This window comes from Branchiostoma lanceolatum, chromosome 16 (genome assembly GCF_035083965.1).
Source record: "Branchiostoma lanceolatum isolate klBraLanc5 chromosome 16, klBraLanc5.hap2, whole genome shotgun sequence".
NCBI classification, from domain to species: domain Eukaryota; kingdom Metazoa; phylum Chordata; class Leptocardii; order Amphioxiformes; family Branchiostomatidae; genus Branchiostoma; species Branchiostoma lanceolatum.
This window is the reverse complement of record NC_089737.1, coordinates 12,228,343-12,242,569: the sequence shown is the minus strand read 5'-3', so window position 1 is coordinate 12,242,569 and position 14,227 is coordinate 12,228,343. Positions and strand designations below refer to the sequence as shown.

General features: G+C 44.3%; 2 protein-coding genes across 3 annotated transcripts in view; both read left to right on the top strand.

Annotated features, from left to right (window-relative positions):
* LOC136421416 (T-complex protein 1 subunit beta-like) overlaps positions 1 to 14,227 on the top strand; it is a 57,226-nt gene that overhangs the window by 6,899 nt on the left and 36,100 nt on the right. The gene's annotated exons all lie outside the window — the stretch shown is intronic.
* LOC136421417 (T-complex protein 11-like protein 1) lies at positions 16 to 13,734 on the top strand. Of its 2 annotated transcripts, XR_010753454.1 has the most exons (12): positions 16 to 199; positions 7,111 to 7,257; positions 7,887 to 8,042; positions 8,411 to 8,543; positions 9,146 to 9,266; positions 9,847 to 10,067; positions 10,429 to 10,565; positions 10,953 to 11,134; positions 11,458 to 11,639; positions 12,003 to 12,175; positions 12,668 to 13,436; positions 13,634 to 13,734. XR_010753454.1 is itself a non-coding variant. In XM_066408706.1 (11 exons), exons 2-11 carry the CDS (start codon positions 7,182 to 7,184, stop codon positions 12,883 to 12,885), a joined length of 1,599 nt encoding a protein of 532 aa, XP_066264803.1. In that variant the 5' UTR covers positions 16 to 199; positions 7,111 to 7,181; the 3' UTR covers positions 12,886 to 13,734. The 2 variants fall into 2 exon arrangements, 1 of the variants encoding a protein (XP_066264803.1); XM_066408706.1 differs by having other exon boundaries at positions 12,668 to 13,734.

Below are 14,227 nucleotides of genomic sequence, written 5' to 3'. Positions count from 1 at the left end.
GACAGTATCTCTGGCGTAGATTGCGTCACTTCCGTAAACAAAGTAGCGTCCCCACAAAAGACGCTGCAACACTAGAGGCCGAAGGTCGAGGGTGTTTTGTTTTCCTTCTAGATCATTCTGGCACCTTCGACGTCTTTTTCCCTCCCACGTTCGAAACGGTCACCGGTTATTTGTGCACCAACAACCGTATTGGCGAGAGGTGAGCGAAAATTTTCTCCTGGTTTCTTGTCTTTTCGAGGTGTTTTTGTAAATATGCCCCGGAGCGAAACAGCTGATATGTTAGCGTCGGCCCACTGTGGGAAATTCCTGGGCCTAGAACTGTTTTCATCGGTCCCAAAATAACAGCGGGGATCGCCTTTCTGTTAGCTTGTCTTTCTATTTTGGATAGAGAATCCTTCCATTCAGCTGCCAAGTCGGATATATCTACTAGAAATGCACGGAGACAGATTTTTTCGAGGCTGTCAAACGTGACTGCTGCTTTTAATTGCATAAGTAGACTGCCAGACTACAACATGTAATTATAATCATCGCTGGTGTTTTTCCAGACTCTTCCAGGGCTTGTCAGGCTGAGAAATTGCAATCAAATTGCCAATCTGTAATTTTCGAAATTGAACTCATCAAATTTGTCTAAGATTTTTACTGATTTTAATTTTGTCCTTTCAAAGTACATTTTTCTCAAATCCAGCTGTTGTGTGCAATCTCAAGCAAAATTAGAGCCATGTATGGAGAAGTAGGCGGAACTAACTGATTGATTGGTCATTGTTTACACAGATAAGCAAATTAGCAATGCCTTGTCATTGGGAAAACCTTTTTTTGTCTCGATTTTTTTGGTTAATACATCTTGGATGCTTGTTGAACTCCACTCACCTAAGGTAAGTGGAGTGCTGTTGCTTGAAGGAAGTCGGATGTCGTCAGACGGATCAGCCCTCATTGGGTGTTTCAGCCCTTATCCGTAACACCCTCTTGCTGTCGGGCCCGGCAGTGGTGGCCAACTCACTGCCCATCCGCTCCTCCTGGCTTCCAGCATACCTCCTCTCTCCTATTCCACAGCCAGCATGAGGCTCTCTCTGCAGCCTCCCCCATCCTGCGTATAGCTACCTTCCTGTCCTTCCCTGCTATCCCTAGTGCTGTCATCATCTTCCATACTGACTGTGCTGGAAATCCTCTGCACCCAATCTCTATTGGGAACAGCCAAGACTGCCATCCTTTGTCCCTACACTCCTGGAGCAGGTCTTGGTATTTATTCTTCTTCCTCTCGTATGCTTCCTCACATCTCTCCTCCCATGGGACTGTTAGCTCTATGAGGACGATTTTCTTTCCTTCTTCTGACCATAACACCGCGTCTGGCCGCAGCTTCGTCTGGACCACTGGGGGGAAATGTAGCCTCCTTCCCAGGTCCACTATCAGGTCCCATGACTTCGCCTTCTGTAGGATGTTGTTGCTCGCTCTTGCTTTTGCAGGGCGACTCTTCTCCCCCTCCCTTACAAATGCGATTGCTGGGCCTCTTCTCGACTCTAAGTGGCGCTTCTTTTTCCTCTCAACTTCTAGGATGCTTGCTATCGTGGTCAGCACCTTGTCGTGTCGCCACCGGTATCTCCCCTGTGTGAGCGCTGTACTGCACCCAGACAGGATGTGGGCCATTGTGCCTCTCTTGCCACAGAGCTTGCATGCTGGGTCTTCCCTCAGTCCCCACCTGCACAGGTTGGTTGGGGAAGGTAATGTATCATAAACTGATCTCAACAGGAAAGAAATACGGAACGGCTCCAGCTTCCACAGTTCCGACCAAGTTATTTTCCTACTGGGGAGGTTCCACTTGGTCCAAGCCCCCTGTGCTGCTAACTGTGCTGCTTTGGCTCTCCGCCCTTCCTCCTCGAGTTGTCTTACTTCTGTCTGAATTAAGGCTCGCCTTTCTTTCCTACTTGCTTTCCCCCACTGTTGGAAGTGTGACGAACCCAGACCCTGCCTTCCAGTGTTCGTTATCCCAACTATGTCCCGCAGGATCAGCATTCCTTCCGCCTTTGAAACTAAGGAGTCTGCCACGAATTTCCGGCCTGCCCTTGTAGTGACGCCTGCCTGCCTAACCTGCTGGTCTTGCGAATCTCTGTACATCATGACAGTTCTGCATTTCGCCACCTTGTATTCTTCTACCACTGAGGCGAGCGGGAGCTGCATCTGGCTTGATTTAGAATACAGACCCAGTGAAGTAAAACTTGGTGGAACGCCCAACCATTTTCTGAGGTGCTTGTTAACTTTCCTTTCCATCTCTTCTACTCTTGTCAGTGGGACTTCATATACAGTGAGTAGCCACATCAACCTAGGTAACATGCCGTGCTGGTAAAGCCAGGCCTTGAATTTCCCGGGAAGGCCTGACTTCTCTATTCTTCTCAACCATTCTTCTATCTGCTTCATGGTGCTGCTGACGTTCGTCCTGTCAGACAGGGTATCATCGTACCACTTTCCTAAACACTTGATCGGATTTCCTTCGATTGATGGGATGGGCTCTCCTTGGACTTCGAGCTTGAATCTACTGGTTATCTTCCCTTTCTTGATGACCATACACCTGGATTTCTTTGGTTTAAACTTCATCCTTGCCCACGTTGCCATCAGGTCGAGCTCTGCTAGCATCCATCTGGCCTCTATGTGGGATACGGTAGTTACTGTGAGGTCGTCCATAAATCCCCTAAGTGGGTTTTGCCTAGCTCCTGACATCATCCGTGGTCCCTTAGCTTTGCTTGCGGCTGCCTCTATCAAAAGGTTCATTCCCATTATGAACAGAATAGGGGAGATTGTGCATCCTGTCACAATACCCTTCTCTAGACTCTGCCACTGTGTTGTGAAGTCAGCTGTTCTGAAGCGTAGCTGGACCCCTCCAAAGTAACTGGAGATCATACCCTTGGCTCCTGCAGGGACGTGGTAGTGATCCAATGCCACCTGGATCAGGGCGTGTGGAATAGAACCATATGCGTTGGCCAAATCTAGCCACACCACCGTCAGGTCACCTCTGCTTGTCTTGGCCTCCCTAATCATCTGGCTGAGTACCCCTGTGTGTTCAAGACATCCGGAGAAGCCCGGGATGCCACCTTTCTGCACTGATGTGTCTATGTACTTGTTCTCTGTCACGTACGCCACCATCCTTCTAGCCAGGACGGAGAAGAAGATTTTACACTCTACACTTAGAAGTGAGATCGTCCGGAACTGGTCTATAGTAGATGAATTTTCTTCCTTAGGTACGAAGCATCCCTCTGCTTTCTTCCAACATGCTGGTATACTGCCCTTCAACCAGATTCTTCGGAGCAGCCTCCACAATCTTCTCAGGAGCAACGGGCACTTCTTGTAAACCTTGTAGGGTATCCCGCTCGGCCCAGGAGCTGACCCCGCTCTAGCTTTCTTCACAACCTCCTGCACTTCCTTCCAGGATGGTTCACTAGTATTGAGCGGTTTCTCTGGTTTCTCTGCTGTCACTAAGCTTGGGTTCGCCTCCAGGGCTTCTTCCTTCCGACCGTCATTGTGAGTGTTTCTCAAGAATTCTTCCACCTCTTCCTTGGAACTTGTTAACTTCCCGGACTTTGCTTCACCCAATAGGGTCTTCGTGAACCTGAATGGGTCTTTTACGAACTGGGCCCTCTTGTTCATTCTCTCCTTTCTCTGTCTTCTTAAGCTCTCAGCCCTGCGGAGTTTACACAAACGATCTCGTAGCTGACTTGTTAGTTGTTTGATGCCTTCTTTCTCGGTATCTGGGCTTCTCTTGTATTGCTTGTTAAGCGACTTGATTTCCTTCCTAAGCCGATGGATCTCTCTCTCCCTTCTGTTCGGCTTCTTTGCGGTGCCAGGTCTTTCCTTCTTCTTTATAACTCCAAACCTCTCCCTTGCAATGTTGTATGTCAAGGTGGCGAGGCTGTTAACTTTGTGCTCAACAGCGCCTTTCAAGGTTGCTTCTAATACTTTGTCAAGGTCTTGGTCAAGCTGGTCCCACTCCTTAACATCGCTCATCTTTGGCCACTTGATTCTTTCTCTCGCAGGATGGGTCTCTTCACTAACGGCCCGCTCTTCTCTGCTGGACTGTTGGCTCTCCGAGGCACTTCTGCGGTTGTGGGGTGTCGCAGGAGCTTGGACGTCTCCAGTACTGTGGTGTACCTCCTGCCTGGAGTCCTCCTTCGTCTCACCAGGAATCTCTGTCCCTGCGCGCTGCACCTGCGCCACCTCCTTGCCGCACTTGGTTTTAGCTTGGTGAATCTTTAACCCCCTGCTGTTTTTACATGTCTTCCCGCAATGGCATTTTACTACTGGTACGGTAACCTCTCCTGTCAACGTTGTTTGCGTCATCCGTCTCAGCGTCCGTACTTCATTCCGAGTCGTTACCGATTCATCCGTCCCAACGAGTCCCTCATCCTCCCCCCCTCTCGGGTGACTCTGGGGGTATTGCTCTGTAAGTTGTGCTGTAGTGGGGTTTGGGTGCCCTCGCTCTTCTGATGCGAGTGCTGTGCATACGGGGATACTGACCCAGAACGCACAAGCCAGACTTTCCTGGGGGTCAGCTGTCTCTCCAGCGTCACCGATCTTCCCCGGTTGCCATCCAAACTTTCCTGGAAGTCACTGGTTGCCCAGACGTCAACAGTTTGGTTAATACATCTTGGATGCTTGTTGAACTCCACTCACCTAAGGTAAGTGGAGTGCTGTTGCTTGAAGGAAGTCGGATGTCGTCAGACGGATCAGCCCTCATTGGGTGTTTCAGCCCTTATCCGTAACACCCTCTTGCTGTCGGGCCCGGCAGTGGTGGCCAACTCACTGCCCATCCGCTCCTCCTGGCTTCCAGCATACCTCCTCTCTCCTATTCCACAGCCAGCATGAGGCTCTCTCTGCAGCCTCTCTGCAGACAATTATGAAGAAACCTACACCATGTAATCTATAGGTAGGTGGTAGGGTTACCCCTTTAAGCCAGTTAAGGTGAGTCACCTGTACAAATAAGGTGTGACTCACCATTTCAGTAATAGAAGGTAATTCTGTCATTTCAATATTTGCTATTCAGGTAATGTTTAACAGAAATATTCATAAGTTGCAAGAAAAATAAGGTACTTACACCCTTTCCTACCTGACAAAGCTAAATAGAATTCTAGATGAGGCTTTGCTTGGTTGTACTTGTAGCATCATAAAACCTCCAGCAAAATGTTCAAGGGAAAAATAATACCGGCTTGTCAATTGTGATTTTTATCATCACTAAAGCTCTAAAGATGCATGTGTACTAGCCTGCCAGCTAAGATGTAATGTGCTTCAGAGTACAAAAAAATATAATTTTGAAGTTGAGAAGGCTATATTCAGAGCCTATAGTATAGGCTTATACAAGACCAGATATGTGAGAATATCATTCTGGTACTCCCAGTAACACAGCTGCGTCACATTGTTTTGATCACGTCTGCGCCGCATTTTACAGTCGTCTCCCACCGTCATTACGTTACCTTGACTCCAGCAGGAGAAATCAATAAGGTAATGGAGCCTGTCTCCTCTGCATTCTCCGCACATGGCACAGCCTGCCAGCTGTGTTGATAAACATTGTGGGATGGAACCAGTCTCATAAGGGATCGTCACATCAGTATACATCAAAGAAAACTGAGATATTTTCATTCTGGAGAGAAATTTTACCAATTTGGATTACAATGTAGTTTCTCTAGCTTGACTAGCCACAATGTGGTTGTCACAGGTTTAGGACCAGACGTTATGATGTATGAAATTATATATGATGTATGGATGTCACTAAAACTAGAACTGCTCTCTTGGTTGGTTGAGTTTTGTCCTTGTTTGAGGCCAGGGTCAGTGATAATGGATTCGTGCTGTGCATTTTAATTTTAGATAGATTTATTGTGAGGGCAAGGTTTGATTTTGAAGTCCTCAGACGTTGTCATATAATTTATTGAATATTCCATTCATTGACTGTTGGAAATCTTATCAATCCTACTTTAACCTTTAGCACACTAATTCAATGTGCTAAAGTTGACGGTCTGTTTGGCATGCAGTTCTCTATTTGTTATGTACAGGGTTAGGCAGCTGGGAGAAGGTTGAAGTAATTCTGTAGTCTGTATACTATATCATGGGAAATGCTGAATTAATCTTTTGCTGATCAGAAATTGTTTAAGGCTGATCTGTGCATACTGAAGGCATTTTCATCAGAATTAAGGAAGGATGGAGTAGGAGATTTAGTTATTCTTTCTTCTTTCAATCCAATATCACATCTGCTGTCCTTACAAATCAATTTTCTTTATTTCTCTCTAAGTTAATCATTCTAGACAGTTTAATACCGCTTCGCTTGGAAGAAATGTGTGATAAAATCAGCCTGTTTCAGGCAATTCATTATCGTTAAATGTTAATCCAGTTATGTCCCTTTAGTGAGACTTAACCAAATTTGCTTGAAAACACATAAGGCGAAGCCTAAATAGATTTGATTTCAAGAAATATGTTTCTTTAACACATGGATTTAAAAATGAAAAAAAATGAAAAAAATGTTTTTTCACTGTGACTCCACTTTCTTTCACCTGTGCCTTAAGAGTGTGTTTTAGCCCTCCTTGAGACTTATTTGATTGTTCCGCACTGTACCATTGTATAGCAACCACAGCAGCAGCAGTCTAAATTTAGCTCTAAAACATAGCAACAGTGGGCATGTATGGTTGTGCTTGTCAGCTATCGTTGGGTCATCGCTTGCAGGGTTGTTCCCTCTGCATTAGCTCTAACAAAAATCAATACACTCAAGGTTGCCTGACCTAGCTTTTAGCCCAGTGTTGAGAGAACATCAAAATTGTACCTGTACAGAATGCCTGGTCTATGTGAAGGAATATGGAATCAGGATGGACAAGTTTTCTTGGTCTTATACTGTGCCGCTCTTACAGCCAAATCATTTCTCTTTTAGATATTTTTGGGATAGCCAAATTTTCATGGTCTAATTAAATACTTAGCAGTTCATCATTTCTCTTGTAAGTCTTTTTTCTGATAGTCAATTTCTCATGGTCTAATGAAATACTTGCAGCTCTTAAAGCTAAATTATTTCTCAAAGAAATACTTTGTAGCTCTTACAGCAAAAAAGGACAATTAATCAATTATACAAATAATCTTTGATCTTTTCAGAAGCGCTTTTGTGACCCATCAACAGAAGTTGAAGCATTCATCGAGGTGACCAATCACAAAACAGATTTTCCATGATGCCCAACAACAACCAATCGGATGAGAGCAAGAACTCATCCAAGGATGTGGACATGCCGACCAATGAAGACGGTCAGAGTTTAACTTATATGCTAATTACTATTTTTTTCCAAGGCCTGAGGCTATTGACAGGATGATCCTGTCAGCAGTAGAAAAAATTGCACTGCTTACAGAAAAAAATCCTGTCAGCAGTGGAAAAATATGCATTGCTGACAGGATCATCCTGTCAGCATTAGAAAAATTTGCATCCTGTCAGTACTGCAGATTTTTCCACTGCTGACAGGATAATCCTGTCAATAGCCACTTCAACTTCGAAGCCCAATTACAGCATATGAGAAATAATCTGATGTAAATTCGTTTATTTTTGTGAGGATTTGATTTTGTGATAGAGGGGAAAGGACTCCAGTAATTTTTAAAAACTTTAACTGGAGTTAAAACAATTCTGTAGTATGCTGGTACATTGTAAATGGAAATTCGTGGTGTAATGAATTCATGGCTGAGAAGTCACCATGAAAATAAAACCACTGTGAACATTTTCCAAGATTTACGTTATTTTATGATTTAAAAAAAGAATCTGTCTATACTATGTAAGGGTTCACTTAGCCCGGGCAATCAGCTCGACAATCCGCCCGACATGATGATGATACTATGTAATATGTGAGATACAAGCATATTCATTTCTTCTTTTCTGTACGTTGCAGGCCGTGAGTCCCCTGAGTCGAGCGAAAGCGATGAGCTGGCGTCATCTTCCGAGGGAGAACTGTTTGGGAAGCGACGCCGTGTGGGCACGCCCGTCAGCAGCCCCTTCAAAACACCCCCGGGAAGCCCCTTCAAGATGCCCATGACCATCCCTTCTCGTAAGTTAAAAATAGTCAAACCTGCCCAAGAAGACCACTCAGGGGAAAGATAAAATCCTGATCTGATGTATGTTGACAGGGGGTCACTATAGACAGGATTCTTAATGTTTGAGTCAATGGGAATAATTATCTGTAAAAAGGACCACCAAAAAGTGGTCACATTGGCCAGGTGGTCACTCATAGAGGTTTGACTTAAATCTTACTCAGAGTTAGATGTTTTAGAAGAATAAAATTTTAGGTCCAACTCTGTGAGAAAATTGACTGACTATAGACTTATCATCTGTAAATGTCCACTCAATTTTCGTGTGCGACGTGTTCTGCATGCTTTGATCATGCAATAATCAAGTGACGATCACATGTTCCCCCAGCCTCCCCTCCCCAGTGGATCTCGCTAGACGAGCTGATGACTGTGTCCAACGGGGTCACCAACATGGCTCTGGCTCATGAGATTGCTGTTGACAGTGACTTCCGGCTGCAGAAGTACATGCCCCCTGAGAACAGGTAAGATTACATTTGAGTGTTTGATGCACAACCATTGACACAACCATGCACATCCATTTTTGTAATGGATGAGTCTTATGAATAAATGAATAAACAAGCCAGCAGCACACTTCCAATATGCCAGGATAATCAACAATGATTGTGGGCATCAGAGGAAAGATGAAGAAGAAGAATTTGCTTTTGATATCAATGATCCTCCTATCGTCAATGTAGATCTCTTAATAGGCTTCATGAATTGATTCACCCAAGCGCAGGATTGTTCTTGCTTCGTAAAGCCTGGTTTAAATGGTCCGGATCCAGTTCTAAAGTGGGGCATCAAGTCAGATCTGCCAATTCCTTCTCAGGAAGTGGATCCAATCAGAATCAACTCCGTGCCTGGGTAAATACAGGTTTGCAAAGCCTCGTATGGACGGGGTTTTAGATGCTTATGGATACTGTCCTTGGTGCTGAATGACAAGTTCTTGGTTCAAATCTTAAAGTAAGGATAGGAAAGGACTGGCTCTATCAAATGGCTGAAAAAATCATAAACCTGTAACATTTTTTCACAACACTTTGTTTTATTTTCAGTTTTCTGATCAGTTTGTTTTTTGATTTGTTTATAGCCTTGAGAAGCAGGTAAAGGAGACAGTGCACAGGGCATTCTGGGATGCCTTGCGGGAGGAGCTAGCAGAAGAACCGCCAACTTTCCAGCATGCCATCAACTTGTTGGGAGAAGTGAAAGAGGTCGGTGCCTTCTCTCTGAGATCCCTGAAACTGTTATATCAACAAGAAAATGTTTCCAGAATTACCAATGGCTTTAGTTCAATACTGCTTTCAATATTACTTTTTAAAAACCAATTTTATTGCATTTTCACATAAACAAAAACAACAACAACATAAGTAGAACAGAAAAACATACTATAAGGAACATAAATTCCACGGATCCTGTCAATTCAGTAATACTTCACATTCTGCTATGCTTTGGGTCACATTTCCAAACCAATGGCCGACCGAGCTGTTTGTGGTAACGAAAAATAAAAGTTTTTATCAAGAAATATGCACAATTTATGCAATTGTCTAATATTTTTATGTTTTGTGTGTTTTGTTGTCAGTCATATCATACTTTTTGTTCCCGTAAACTGCTTGGCCGGGCGCCGGTTTGAAAGTGTTACCCTAGCATGTGATGATCACATGCTAACCGTGCCCTGTTCTTTTTCTTCTTTTCTTAGTTCAACACTGCCTTCTTTCTTACTTCACATACTGTTACATGCAGTGACCATGTGAAGATCACATGCTGACCATGCCCTGTTCACATGACCTACAGATGCTGGTGTCCATCCTGCTGCCCCAACATTCCCGACTGCGCGCCCAGATCAACGAGGTCCTCGACCTTGACCTCATCGCACAAGAGGCGGAACACGGCGCCTTAGACGTGAAGCGCTGTGCCCGATTCGTGATCGACACCATGGGTCGGCTGTGTGCCCCCGTCCGCGACCAGGACATCGAAACTCTACGTGAAGTCGATGAAGTAGTGAACATGTTCAAGTAAGAAGCATTTCATGGTCGTATTTCACTTTAATCATTGTCTATGTTGTAGAATATACTAATTCTGCCATCCTATTTTTGGGTAGTTTTCCACAAATCTAAAACTTGTTAAGTTTACAAGGTAGCAAGGTCTGGAGAATCTTGGTTTGAATCCCTAGAAAGCCCCAATATCGTACCTACTGTGCAAAACTGGACCAGGTGTTATGTCAAATGGGAGTTTAACAATTATGCAGAACAAACAAACAAACAATTGTGGTAAAACTGTCCCTGATTCTTTCCTGTGGTGTTGCTCATCTAATAGTCATGTGATGATTGCATGATCAGTGTCCAGCATGTTCACATGTTCTGTTTGTTGTTCTAGGGAGATTTTCCGTGTCCTTGAGCTGATGAAGATGGACATGGCAAACTTCACCATCCAGTCCATGCGCCCCACCATCCAGCAGCACAGCGTGGAGTACGAGCGTAAGAAGTTCCAGGAGTTCATCGACAAACAGCCAAGTACGTTGGGTCCAACATTTAGTCAAGCTTAATTTTTGCGCCACAAAAACTGTCAGAAAATACAAGTGTTTGAAAATTGGCTAGAAACAACATTTAACATGTTTTATAGCCAGCATTTTTGCTGTTTTATTTCAAGAGCCTTTTCCCCCCTTTTTTTCTTCTTAGCATGATGATGCAGTTCTTTGTTGCACAACCAAAAGTATGTACCGGTGACAATGTTTCAGTAGGTTGATGAAGGTTAGACATCCAGGTAATAAGATACGCCAAAAATAATTACTCAAGCAACTAGATAAGATTTTGAAACAGTCAGACGTTTCAGACAGTATCCACTGGCTTTCGTCAGTGACTAACGATAGGACTGAGAACACCAGGTTTTATACTGTTCAGATGCCCTTGAAGTCACCAAGACGTGGCTGTACCAGGCTTCTGAGGAGGTGAAGGGGTCACACCTCCCCTCAGGGCAGTCTGATGGGGCAGCAGCAGCAAATGGAGCTGTCACCCCCATGGATGTGTTGGGACATGCCTACATCATGCTGCTGAAGTGGGAAGAGAACAAACCATTCCCTGAGGTTAGGGGTGTTTCTTTATATTTTTTATGTATAATGGGCAGAATTTATTGGTAAACTTTCTAATACATGTTGAGATGAATAATACTCAGAAAGATGAATTTTGCAGATTTCATTTTTAAAAAGGAGGAGAGTCAGTATCATCAACAGTTAAGTGTTAAACAATCTAACAAAAAGAACTGGTCGAAACTCACAGTCGCCTGCTGCGCAGACAACCAGTGATGACGATGATGAAGTGTTAAGTTGACAAAGAGGGAGTCAAGATTGGCATGTGATAGTCATGTGTTGATCATGTGTTAATCACATGATATCTCTACCCCTTACAGACGGTTCTGATGGACCAGGGCAGACTGGCGGAGATCGGAGTGAAGTGCCGACAGATCACCCTGATCGCTTCCATCCTGCTCATCACACACAACGTCGTCGGGGCTGCCCTAGCTGGACTGCAGGAGTTCAGCGAGAAGCTGAAAGGCACCCTGGGAGTTTTGCTAGGAGATATGCAAGAAAGGTCAGTTTCGAAATCTGAATTTGGTTATCTCTGACAAAGTTATTCTCATTGTTTTAAAAAACTAGTAACAAAGGATCCTCATGGGAAACCGGTCTATCAAGATCGCAACAGTTAAATCATCCACCACATCCCACCGGCAAACCTTCCTCCTGGCCATAGTCAAGTTGTGGAACCCTCTCACACTTGACATTGTGACAATCTGGGACAGACACAAATTCTTGTCACCTCAGTGCTGAACATCAGCAGCCTGACAAGTATTGGTAGGATAGCTGTTACGCTGAGGACTGGTGCTAAAAAGATGTCAGACTTTCCACCATGTTGGCTGATAGTTACTCAGAAGTTGGATTCTTCTGTCTCCTGCAGTTCCTTCAATGTGGAGGAGGCCCTTAAGAACATCTCGGAGCAGGTCTGTAAGGAGGTGGACGAGTGTCTTGAGACTCGCGGCTTCCCCCGACTGGACGAGAAGCGGCGAGAGATCCTGAAGGTCCAGGTGCAGGGCGCGGCCAGCCCCGACAACACCATCCACAACCTCATTAGTAAGTACTAGTATGCCAGTCATGTGATGGTCACATGATGTGCATCATACAGTGCATGTGATCGTCACATGATGTGCATGTGCCAATCACATGACTAGTTGACAAGATGAAGGCTATCATAACCCTAACATAAGGGTGTCAAAACGTAGGGGCATTGGAACATAGGGATGTCGGAACGTAAGGATGGTGGAACATACTATTAGGTTGTCGGAACATAGGGGTGTCAGAACATAGGGACCTGTTGGACAATTGGGGCATCAGACATATGGCTGTCAGAACATAGGGGTGTCGGAACATAGGGGTGTCGGAAGATAGATTTATCAGAATATGGGATTGTCAGTAAACAGGGATGTCGGAACATAGGAGTGTCAGAACATGGGGGTGTCAGAACATATGTTGTAGGGCTATCCCTTTTGTTTATGTAGAACATTTTCTGTTGACATTTACTTTGGATTGCCTTTATCAAAGATTTTCTGTTTTCACCCCATGTAGCGTCCCGAGTCTATGGATTCATCCAGTCCGTCATCACTGCGCCGAATCCCGCCAGTCAGGCCAAGGTGCCGGGCGGACTGACCTCCGTAAAGATTGACCTTTTCGAGACGACGGCGCGAGTCCTTCGAATAGTCCGTCACAACAACGCCGTGTTCGGTCCGTACTACACTGACATCATCAGCGGGCTCCTGCCGGCAGCCAATGGGCCATCAGAGTAGAGACTGTCTGTGTGTGCATGAGAGTATCATGTGATATTCATGTGGTCACCATGTGATATTCACATGATCTGGCTGACCAATAGTACTTCAGCTAGTGACACTGATGTTGTGAGTCTGCTTCCCAATATTGTTGTACCATGCATAGAAACAGAGACTATGAAGTACTTATAGATGTGGTAGTACCCTAGTCTACTTCTAGGTAGGTGTAATGTATATACCATTAGAGGTCCAGAGAACTAAATGCATGCAGGCATGTATGTACATGTATCTCACATAGAATAGAGGGAAAGCAGTATTCTTAGCATACTTAAACTCCTTCTAAGTGTATTTCAAGCACACCTCTGCTTTTATTAGATGTACTCAAACTGTTGGAAAGATGTTTGATAGAGAGCACATTAAGAAGACAGTAAGGAAAAGCATGCTTTCTGGATTAGGAAGATATATCACATACTTGTCATGATATGGAGTCGTGGTATGTGTTGAAAGAGATCTATATTTTATTTATGGATGATGACACCAAGTCTGCTGGAACATCTGAAGGAAAAGTATAGGTGAAATGAATAAAAAAAACTTTTTTTACACAACCAAGAGATTTATTCCACCGACGTTTTGGAGACCATCTGTCACCTTCTTTAAGGCAATTCTGACTGGTTCACATAACGTCGGTGGAAGAAATCTCATGATTGTGTAAAAAAAGTCTTTTTTATTCAGTGACATACCAACCTGATGAAACTATTCATGGATATAGGTGTAATGTGATGGTAGACCACTACTGAGGCATAGAACAGTATTTGATTAACAGTGAATATGCGGAAACAATTTTGTCATTGTAAAAACAACCCCCTTGGATGTGCTGTGATCTGGTAATGATTTGATAGCCAGGATGTGTGAAATCTGTCATACATGCAGTCAACAAACTTTTGCTGCATTTGTTTATCCCCAAAAGATCACTGAATTTGAAATGGCCAGGGTATTTCTCACCCGAAAACCTACCCCATCACATTAGATGGAGCTCGGGAACCTGCAAACATCGGCCCACCTCTAAAAATTGTGCTGCAATTGAAAGAACACCGGGCAGAAAATGTCATTTCCAGCTCGCAGGCATTTCGGCCAATCGATTCTCTTGCTGTGGGATGGTCATAACAACTGTCTAGTTCTGTGCTTGTTTGTATTGGAGTAGCTACCTCAGAGTTTCCAGAGAAGCATTGCTGTCCCCTTTACTTAGGGTGATACGTACACGTCGGGTCGTTGCCTTGTTCGGATATTTTGTGATGTGGAAAGTATAGAAGGAGAATGTATTTTCGATACTATTTTGACAAAGACTGGAGAAAAAGACTGATAC

Bases quoted from the DNA above. Each gene is read 5' to 3' on its own strand.
- LOC136421417 (XM_066408706.1), top strand. From the start codon at position 7,182: ATGATGCCCAACAACAACCAATCGGATGAGAGCAAGAACTCATCCAAG. The intron at 8,043-8,410 runs GTAAGTTAAAAA...ATGTTCCCCCAG, and splicing joins GCCCATGACCATCCCTTCTC to CCTCCCCTCCCCAGTGGATC. The intron at 10,566-10,952 runs GTACGTTGGGTC...TATACTGTTCAG, and splicing joins GTTCATCGACAAACAGCCAA to ATGCCCTTGAAGTCACCAAG.